The sequence below is a fragment of the Hippoglossus stenolepis genome, chromosome 14 (assembly GCF_022539355.2).
Source record: "Hippoglossus stenolepis isolate QCI-W04-F060 chromosome 14, HSTE1.2, whole genome shotgun sequence".
NCBI classification, from domain to species: domain Eukaryota; kingdom Metazoa; phylum Chordata; class Actinopteri; order Pleuronectiformes; family Pleuronectidae; genus Hippoglossus; species Hippoglossus stenolepis.
Window position 1 is genome coordinate 8,240,084 of NC_061496.1, and position 10,751 is coordinate 8,250,834.

The 10,751-nt window shown below is 41.9% G+C and overlaps 1 protein-coding gene across 2 annotated transcripts; it reads left to right on the top strand.

The window, feature by feature from the left end:
- Positions 1–909: 909 nt before the first annotated feature.
- On the top strand, positions 910–10,654 carry abhd8b (abhydrolase domain containing 8b). Of its 2 annotated transcripts, none has more exons than XM_035177000.2 (5): positions 910–1,192; positions 5,106–5,912; positions 6,964–7,134; positions 7,320–7,536; positions 8,372–10,654. In XM_035177000.2, exons 2-5 carry the CDS (start codon positions 5,116–5,118, stop codon positions 8,654–8,656), a joined length of 1,470 nt encoding a protein of 489 aa, XP_035032891.1. In that variant the 5' UTR covers positions 910–1,192; positions 5,106–5,115; the 3' UTR covers positions 8,657–10,654. The 2 variants fall into 2 exon arrangements, with proteins under 2 accessions (XP_035032891.1, XP_035032893.1); XM_035177002.2 differs by lacking the exon at positions 910–1,192 and adding an exon at positions 1,674–3,997.
- Positions 10,655–10,751: the final 97 nt, after the last annotated feature.

The window sequence follows — 10,751 nt, forward strand, 5'->3', positions numbered from 1 at the left end:
TTTCACAATGCACTTCTAGACTTTTTTGTGCGTCTGGTCATGATACACAGGTGTCCCGATTTTTGTGAAGATCGGTGAAAGCTAACTGAGGGGCTTTTCCGTAGATGGCGCTGTTGAGCCATTTTGCCACGCCCATTTCAAATTACTCCAGAATTCAAATACTTTTTAGGGTTTTGAATTTCCTACAAACTTTGGTGAGAATTTGAGCATGTCTAGGCCCTGAAAAATCCCCAAAAGGGAAATACAAATCCTTCGAAATACAATAGGGCCTCCCACCGTTCGGTGCTCGGGCCCTAAATATAATTAGTTTTTTCAACAAAAGTTTAATTACCCTTTTAAAATGTTTCCCTCACTCAAAAACTCGATCACTTAAAAACTCTCCAGAATCCATATGAAGTAGCAATTATTGTCGATTCTATTAAGTTCAACTACTTCATATGTGCAATGCAGGCTTCATGTTTCTACAGCTAAGTTGTGTAAGTTGCATATTGGACCAGGACCTGCATCCAAACTTTATAAATCATGCTGTATATAACACACCAGAAACTTACTTAGATTTCAGGTACACACAATCATAAAGAAACATTCCCCTTTCACCAGGTGGGGCTGAAGATCATCTTTTTCCTGTTAATATATGAAAGTCAAACATCCAAGTCAAACAACAACAAGCTAAACACAGAGTGGAATCACCAATACATGAACACATTTTAAATATTGGGTTCATCATCTTATTGGGGCGAGAGAAAGATTTTTTTATTCCATGTGTGTCCAGAGGTTGTCTCCGTCATGCAGCAGCAGGGGGCAGCTGCAGCTTCACACACACACACACACACACACACACACACACACACACACACACACACACACACACACACACACACACTGAGGCAGGAGGTAATACTGGAACAACAACAGCTGATGGATTTAAAACAGCCTGACATCCTGCAGAGCTCCTTCGTGGAGGTGGAGAGCAGGGACCCGCAGCAGCAGCAGCTCTGTGGATCCACTGACAAGCCACAGACACACACAGAGCTGCTGTCAGTGGACTGGCAGTGTCCACCATGTGGAGGCTACAACAGAATCCAGATAAATTAGATTATTGGATTGGCTGCTGCAGATTATAGCTCTCCTGCTTCCTCGGTGCCTCTCAAGAAATCCACGTATTTTAAGCTGAGTTTTCTGGAAAACAGAGGTAGGTGTTTTATTTCCTTACTTGTATTTTTTCTTGCATTGTGGTTGTTTGGATCAGGATGGTCTGATTTTGGAATTATAGGCACAGAATGAAGCTGTTTTCCAACCAGAACAACCAGGTTTTGTGTGTCTATACTGTTAAATACTATGCTACATTACATGTCATTTAAAATAACTCTAAAATAAAGGAGAAAACCTTCTGGCACTTGCCTCATTTGCACCATCAGACGACAGTGAGTGGACTATTCAACTCTTTTATTGTGGTAGTGAATAGATGGGGCCATGTGCTTTACTCAGTTTACTAGACACGTTTCATCCCACTAAAATCAGCAACAGGCAGGATGTAGCTGCTCATACCCCTTTATTATCACCATTATATATGAATATGTTTGCTCATATTATTATTCTACAGTTTTGCACGCTCCATATTTAATCATCCTCCTACAGGATGCAGCATAAAACTGGGGCTGAATGATGTGTTTTTTTATTAGTTCGGTGCAGATCATTTGTCTTCATATGTGCAACATTCAGACAGTGGTGATTGACTCGATTTGAGTCATGCAAGCAAGTGCAGTCGATTCCAATAGGATCTCTAAAGGTGAAATATACTATAAAGTGTCAAATTGCTGAAGAGGCCTATCAGCAGTGAACTTACAGCTCTGTAGTTGTTTTTTAATCTCCACCGACGTCTCTACTCTTTTCTTGGCATCAGGCCTCACTGGGATTGTGTCAGACGTGCGTGAATCGTTATATAAGAGTCTCCTGCAGCCAGTGACAACTGAGGCCACATGTAGAGAATGGAACAAGAAGCAAACCCACAGATAGGGCTGATAATAATGTATCATGTGTCATGGAGGAGAAAGATACTACCCACACACATAACACATATAAAAACACATCTCTGGGATAAAATGAAGGATTAAACAATGTTTTCTACATGTAACAGTTAGAAAACAAACCCCGACACTTAGTCAGGGCTTGTGATCGGTTCGACCTTTAGAACATCCTGATCAGTCTGAGTAGGAGGTGAATGGGAAGCACTTGACTCTCTCTTATCACCTTCCAGTGAGCTGCTCAAAACCAATTCACCACTGCTCCAGTAGAGAAAACACTGGTTGGGCCTTTAAGTTGTACTTTATAAGGTGTTAATAATAAGCGGTCCCTGTTTGAGGAGTCCCCAGCTTTGTATGTATTCTGGATATGTAATGGTGGGGGGGGGTTGATAACTGTTACAGATATTTTAAATACTCTGTGAAGTTTACTTAACTCTATGAATACTGATATGCAATATTACAAGAGTTATTTGCCCTGTGATTTGCCAGCTTCAGCTTGCAAACATTTCTTGTACCGCAAAAAAACTCTCCACACCACCTCCACCCCTGCTTATTAAATAATATATGTGGCCTAGATTAAATAAAAGAAACAGTGTCTAACATTCACGACAAAACAACCTCATCACAAAACACCGTCTCTGTATTTAGTCACTATCACCAAAAATAAGTTGGCTATCAAGTTAATTTAATATTTATAGTTGATTTAGGTAATATTGCACTTTGAAAGTGAGAGTGGATGGATCGATGGATGAGTGGATGAATGGCAGGTTTCAGCTGGTTTATATTGGTGTAGATCACCTTTTAACACACAGTACATATTTATTTATGCCAGTGATTAAATTGAAATGAATTCTATTAATCACTATATCACTAAAAGGTCGAGGCAGGCGGCCGCTCACACTGAGTCTGGTTCTAGAGGTTTCTTCCTTTCTCTTTAATCTTTACAAAGTGCCTTGGGATAATGTATGTTATGATTTGATTGATTTTAAATTAAACAGAACAGAAACCAACATTACATATGAAACAGGTCACATCTTGTTAATGGATAATGGATGTACTCTGACGTGGGAGCAACATCAGAGGAGAACGTGTCGTCCCCGGTGGAATCAACATGTCCTGCTCTGCCTTCTCCAGTCAGTGCACATGTACAGCTCTGCACATCACTGCTGTTTCAATGGAGGATGTGCACGTATAAGCACAACGAGAACAGCCAGCAAAGCAGGAATGCTGCATTACATTGTGTCCGTGATCCCTGGATGAAAGCAGGAGCTGATGGGCTGCATGTGTAGAAAAAGATGCAACAGATCACACTGAGGATAGAAGTGTGTTGTGACCGAGGGGGAAGACAGATTGTAGTGTGCAGACAGGGAGCCTAATCCCCGTCCAGCAGGGAGGTAGGTTAATGCCACCGGCACAGAGACTTTCAGACCCTGTGTGGCTGCTCTGCTGTTGCCATGGCTGGTAATCAACTGACAACCTGACATGCACTGTGGAGCAAACACACACCTGTTGTGTGTATGAGATGTGCAGTATATTCACTGTCTCGTCCATTCTCTGGATATTAACCTCTCTGGCTGTGAAGGTTTGATGCTTTTGCTTTGATTTCATGAAAAAGACAATTAGATAGTTATTAAATCCATATGTATTGATTTGTCATTTGAACACATTTGTAACAGGAGCACTTAACACGACTTAGACCATGTGAATGTGTGTATAAATGTATTTTCTATCTGAGCTGAACTTACACCAAAGTAACCTCTCTTTTCCAACATGGCAAAATATTAACCCCCACAAAACGAGCCACTGGTCCTGACAGTATGTCGGTGTGTGAGCCCAGCTGCAGAGTGATCACATGGCGGGCAGCTTTAACTCCCAGAGCTATTACTGTCCCCGTCTATTAATACCCCCAAAGGCCGCACTGACGGTAGATGCTGCTCGCCGGCGTTGGACAGAAAGTCGTGAGGGTTTAAGTTGTAAGTAGACGCCAGATTGTAGAGACACAAGAACTTGTTTACCTCTTTGACTGGTGCAGTGAAGGTTCCCAGACGCTCATTTGACGTAGAGATTTAACGTTCTGCTTTGTAATGACAAAAGCAGCTTGATCGAATTTAAAGGGACTATTGGGCCTTAGCGAAGGTGTGAGCTCTACTGAGTGACGTTCCAGTCGTTTGCTGTTATTTAGCTTTTCCTCTCTTTTCTTTAATCTGAACTATTAAAGTACAGGTTTCCTATTTTTTTGTAAACTTTGTATTTATCAAATACATTCTTCCATTCTTTACATGAAAGTTCGGTCTTACAATATGCAAACGTTAAACAAAGGGACTTCCAAGGCCCATGCATATTTAAAAAAAAACATTTTTAAAGAAATACCATTGCTGATTATTTTAGTGGAAAATAAAAAAAGGAAAATACAGGTTTCTAGTTGTTTCCTTCTGATTCCATGGTGCATTTTGAAACTTGCAAGTATTAAATAAATACATTTTGATATTTTTTCATATTTGTGATTAACGGATTGAGGGTTGTGGTGGGACTGGAGTAATCCCAGCTAACATTGGGGAGGGGGTCAGGTTACACCCTGGAGAGGTCACCAGTCAGAGAGGGCTAATGTCTAATAGAGTCTCCAGTTAAATAACCTGCATGTCTTTGGACTGTGGGAGGAAGACGGAGGAAGAAACCTACACAGGCTGAAGGAGAACATGTTCACTCAACGCTCTTAAGGCCCCAGTCGACATGTTCGAACCCAGAAGCTTCTTGTTTGGGGAAAAAATGCTAACCACTGCCCCACCGTGCCGCCCCAATAATAACATCTAGAATAACCTGTTAATGGGGCTCAAATAGAAAGAAAACTCTTCATCTAATATGTTGAGGGTTTTTTATGTTTCCAGACTTGATTCAAACTTAATAATAAACAGAATAAACAGAATCATGATTGATGTAGTTTATCTTTACTCTCCATAGAGATATTTTATCATTGTTATAGTCGGTATAGTTTTACCTTAAATGAATGTTCCTTTGGATTTCTGTGAACCTTGTTGTAGTCATGTTTGCATGTTTGTTCTGATTCATCTGTCTTCTCTCCAGACTGGCAGCCATGCTGACCAGCTTTTTGGAAGGTCTCCTCTGCTGCCTGACCTCCAAGTCGGCCAACATCGTGGTTCCAGTAGAAACCTCAGAACCCGCTGATGGCTACGAGTTTGTGGAGGTGAAACCAGGCCGCGTCCTGCGGGTTCGGCACATCATCCCCGACCGGCCGGTGGTGGAGGAACCCACCGGGCAGGGTGGGAGTGTCAGCTGCAAACGAAAGATCACAGTGTATCGCAATGGACAACTTTTCATTGAGAACTTGGGCGACACAGCGAGTGCAGAGCCGAAAAACGGCCAGAATGGAAAGACAGAGCCTAACAGCCCAGCAGAGGTTGAACCTGTAGACTGTGCTAACACCTCACCGCCCGTCAGCATCCCTGAGGCCCGGTCAGACGGCATCACAGCTGGAAACAACGGGGCATCTGAAGCAGGAGAACGAGACGTGGCACCTGCTGCTGAACAGAACGACCAGTTACAGCAACCAAGGATGCGCAGGCGGAAACCCAAACGCACTGTGGTGATCGACTGTGAGAGGAAGATCTCAGCCTGTAAAGGGACACATCAGGACGTGGCCCTGTTCTTCATCCACGGAGTGGGAGGCTCGCTGGACATCTGGGGAAGCCAGCTGGACTTCTTTTCTCGGCTGGGCTACGAGGTCATCGCCCCAGACCTGGCAGGTCACGGAGCCAGCTCGGCCCCGCAGATCGCTGCAGCGTACACGTTCTACGCCCTGGCTGAGGATATGAGACTCATCTTCAAGAGATACGCACGGAAGAGGAATATTCTCATAGGACATTCTTACGGGTAAATTTAAGATCACAGCACTCACATGAAACCCAGTGGAAGTGATGGAGAGCATGTGGAGGGCTTCAGGAGACGTTCTTAACAAAAGTAGTTGATGTCACTTTGACTTCTGAAAAAGGTTTTCCTTTTTCTAGAAAGACGTAATGTACAAAGACAAAAATCACTCTGATAAAAATTAGTTACTACAACAATTAGTCATGATTTAATATTCATTTATCAAAAACTGCCAAGCATTTACTGGTTTGAATGCATCCATAGTCTTTTTTATTTAATTGTAAATCCAGTATTTTTAGATCTTGTACAGTTGGATTAATAAAATAAAAAACACCATAAGCAGCATCTTTGGTTCAGAGAGACTGTGATAACCATTTTCCAGTTTTTAAAATTCTACAGAAATAAACCAAAAATTTGATCATGTGGTTACTGTTGCAGCTATTTGTTATTATGTTGATACAGTATTTCTTCTGAAGAATGAATATATGGAAAATTGATTAAAAGATTAATACATTTTAATTTAAAAAAAACTAGAATAGCTCAGTAGAGCCTATACCTCCACCAAGGCCCAACAGACCCCTCATGAAACCACATTTAAAATCATTAGATCCAGATTTTGATTTGATAACCCTAACCCTCTAACCCTAACCCAAATTGTGCAGACACATAAATATCATAAATGTCTTCTAAACATGGCTGATTTTTTCCATCAAGATCTATGAATTATTCCCTGATAAATCTATGAAAATGTCGAAAAATCTCACAATGTTAAAGAAAGTGAATTAAAAATCGCCCCCCTGATCCAGATCCAGACAGAAATGTAACGTCTTCTTCTCTGACCCATATCACATCCTTCCACCAAGTTTCATGGAAATCTGTACTTTATAAATTTATTCGTAATCTTGTTCATAAACAAACGTACAGACCAACCAACAAACAAACATAACTTGTAAAAATCTCAAAAATGTCACTCTCAACATAATTTATAGAGAAAAGTCATTGATACGTTCTTTTTGCGAGCCTGTCCTGTGACCAGCCTCCTGTTCTTCTCTCCCAGTGTGTCGTTCTGCACGTTCCTGGCTCACGAGTATCCGGAGCAGATCCACAAGATGGTGATGATCAACGGCGGTGGTCCCACAGCTTTGGAGCCCAGCCTCTGCTCCATCTTCAACCTGCCCACCTGCGTGCTTCACTGTCTGTCGCCGCTGTTCGCCTGGAGCTTTCTCAAGTAAGACAGCCTGCAACAGGACGGCTAACAGAGACGCACAAAATGGGAAAGATAAAAAGATGTGAAGACTGCAGCCTCTTTGTGTCATGCATGTGGTCCCTCAGTGTTTTTTATTTCCACCACAGTTTTGATGTTTTCCAGCGCTTTGTTATTGGATTGAATCTCCTCTGCTCTGTCCGCTGCAGGGCCGGCTTTGCTCGGCAGGGTGCCAAGGAGAAGCAGCTGCTGAAAGAGAACAATGCCTTTAACGTGTCGTCCTTTGTGCTGCGCGCCATGATGAGCGGGCAGTACTGGCCTGAGGGGGACGAGGTCTACCACGCCGAGCTCACTGTGCCCATCCTGCTGGTGCACGGCATGCACGACAAGTTTGTTCCCGTGGAGGAGGATCAGCGCATGGCAGAGGTGAAGAGGTCAAACCCCACCAAGTTCAGAACCAAACTGGAAAACTGATCCACTAAAACCGCGTTTCAGGAACTCCCTTTACTGTGGCTTTTCAACTTTGCAAAACTTTTTAGTAACACAAAAAACCTATACAACACACATGAGAAAGAGAAACTGTAAAAGCATCAAATGTCTCATTTAAGACATAAAAAAGCCCTTGGAAGTGTGTGGAAAATAAAGGCTCTGAAAGGCAGGAACTCAATAAAACCAATGCTTTGGCCAACAATCAATAATAAAGTATAAAAAGCGCCAGTTAATAAAAAGTAAAATGAAATAATTCCCCTATGTGCTAACACTAAAGTGCAGTGTTCCAGATTTGAGTCCAACAAGGGACTTTAACTACATTTCATTCCTCATCTCACACTCCCTCTGTTTCCTTTCTGTCTCCAGCTGAACACGATAAAAACAAAAAATGGCCAAAATTGTGGTTTAAAGGATTAAACAGTGCAAAACTACTTGATCTTCAGGGGCTGCTGTGTAGAATCACTTGTTCAGAGAAGACAACAGAACTGAACTCAACAACTTAACACGTCTTGCACTAATATTATCTGTGTTCCACCCAAACTGACTTCACAAGCAATATCAGTTTAGAATGTGATTTCCTCCAGCTGCATTAGAAACTCAGCAGCATGATAATTTAGCAAAAGTGTCTCTTTTCTCTCTTCGTTATGCGGCTTAAGTTCTGAGATGTGGGCAGCGATTCAGAGGTTGTAAACGGCTTTGGCACAAAACACAAAGTGTTGGGATTTGTTAATGATTCTTAATCCAAACTTGTTTTTTTTTTACATTTTGTCAGATCCTCCTAATGGCCTTCCTGAAGTTGCTGGAGGATGGCAGTCACATGATAATGATGGAGTGTCCCGAGGTCGTCAACACACTCCTGCATGAGTTTTTCCTCTGGGAGCCCGCCAGCCCTCCGCCGCCAAAGAAAGAGTCCAAAACACGTCCGGAGACTGCCAAAGCCAACTCTGACAACGCCAAGGCCTCGTCTGAGCCCGCCAAGGTCCGACCGGCGACTGCCAGGCAAACCTCATCAAACTGCGGCGCAGAGGAGAAGCCAGACAGCAGGGCCAAGAAATGACTGAAGACAAAAGCTGACGCAGATTAAAACTGAAACTTCACGTGGTTGTTTCACTAAATCACGGCTGGCCATGCACTTTGTACGTCCTGGACAACGGAGCCTGTTGGAGCTGTTGAGCCTGATGACGAGCCAAAAGAGCCAATTCCTCTGAAGGGGTTCAGCTGACTTTGGACACGACAGAGACCTCACATCTGATTCCAGTGTTGTCAGCTGACAGACGGAGGAAAGGGAGCTCCAGTAATGTAACAAGACAAAGATGGACCGTTCTCCCGTCCTCAGCAGGGATGAGATGGTTGTGCCTTGAAGTGATGATGAAGTGGTGATGTTAGAGTAGGTGGAGCAAGAGGCAGAAACATTAGCATGATGGCAAGAATGAAAATTATCAGTTGTCAAGCAGCAAAAGTCAAACCTCTGTGGACAAAATGTGTCACCTGCTGCACAGAAAGGTTAAAGATAGATCCATTCTATCATCTTTACCACTTTGAGCCAATCCCAGCCAGGAGTACACCCTGGACCAGTCGCCAACGTACCACAGGGCGGACATATAGAGACAAACCAACATTCACACCCAGTACGGGGGATTTAGAGTCTCCGATAACCGAATCAGTCTTTGGACTGTGGAGGAAGCCGGAGGAAACCCACACAGACACAGGGAGAACATGCAAACTCCAAACAGGTAGACCCCGGCCAAGCTGGGACTCAAACCGACAGCGTGGCAGTGGTGCTGCCCACTGCCTGGCTCGTTGATAAGCCTAATGTACTCGTTTTATCAAGCTTTAATATCAAACACATACTTAGCCACCTGTGAAATGTCTACATGGATAAATTGGAAACCTCGCTCATTGCAGCGATGATTTAAAAAGACCAAATGAAAATATTGTGATATGCAAAATGCCACTAAAATGCAAAGATATTCAGTGACTAAAATGCATGTGTCATTTATTTTTATTCTTTGACACATCTTTGGACTGAGCAATATTATTACTTCTGCACCGTGCATTAGAAGTTTACAAGATCAGGAGCAGCCTCACCTCCCACTCATCGGAGTTATATATAAAGATATAAAGGGATAGTTCACTGAAAAAGGAAAACTCACTCATTATCTCCTCTCCACTCACACACGGATGGAGGGGTGGGTGACGTGTTTGAGTCCCCAAAACACTTTTTGAGTTTAAGGGGTAAACTTTGTTGCAGCAGAATCAAATACACGTAAAGTCGATGGTGAGTCCCTCTTCAGACGTAATAAAACAACAGAAAAACCATAACATATCTTGTTTTAATGGTTTTTATGGTTCACGCATAGCACATAATGTATGCAGCTTTTAATTATATATTTATATAATATTTCAGCCAGTCTGTGCTCTGAAATCGACCCTAGTTTCTTTTTATTTATTGTGTAAATAATGATCGTTCATTTTGCATTGAAACTTGAACTGCAATGGTCCTTTTCTACCTAGAGAAGATAAATAGTTACTATAGCAAATTTATTATATTAAGATGTATTTTGACACATATTGTTGAGTCCAATGTTCGCGCACGTAAGAGTTAAGCTGAGAACAAGTGTTGACTGCATTTGTGACAGAAGTCTGAATTTATTTACAGTTCATTTTGACTCCAGTCAGCAGGAAGCTATTAAATCCAAAGCTCCACAATACCCACAATGCAGTAGTGTTTGTCTTTACATTCACGGACATGTTCTTAGCACTTCAATAATTAAAGTATTTATGATGTAGGTTCATTGTTTTTTTTTATATGTTTTATACATAAAATATACTTTTTATACGTTCTACTTAGATTTGTGGTGGATTGTTAGAGATTCACCAGAAGCTGTGTTCAGGGAAGAAGCCGTTCTGATCACAGAAATGCAACAGGTTGGTTGTCCTGTTATTTTTTATATCTTGTGTCTTATATTTTATAACTGTTTGCCTTTGACAATGATGATGTAAATAAACTGCTCATTTAGAGAATTTTAATGAATTAAAGTTAACTATTATATTATGTTGGGAATTTTGCTATTTTATTTTATTCTAACCTTGTGTGTTTTTCTGAATGTGACTCTTCTAATTGAGAAACAGCTTTCTTCACCCAGATTTGG

What these genes read in the sequence shown, in the direction of transcription:
- abhd8b (XM_035177000.2), top strand. Translation starts at nt 5,116, where the DNA reads ATGCTGACCAGCTTTTTGGAAGGTCTCCTCTGCTGCCTGACCTCCAAG. An exon ending in TTCGCCTGGAGCTTTCTCAA is followed by an intron (nt 7,135 to 7,319) that starts GTAAGACAGCCT and finishes TGTCCGCTGCAG; the next exon opens with GGCCGGCTTTGCTCGGCAGG. An exon ending in AGGATCAGCGCATGGCAGAG is followed by an intron (nt 7,537 to 8,371) that starts GTGAAGAGGTCA and finishes ACATTTTGTCAG; the next exon opens with ATCCTCCTAATGGCCTTCCT.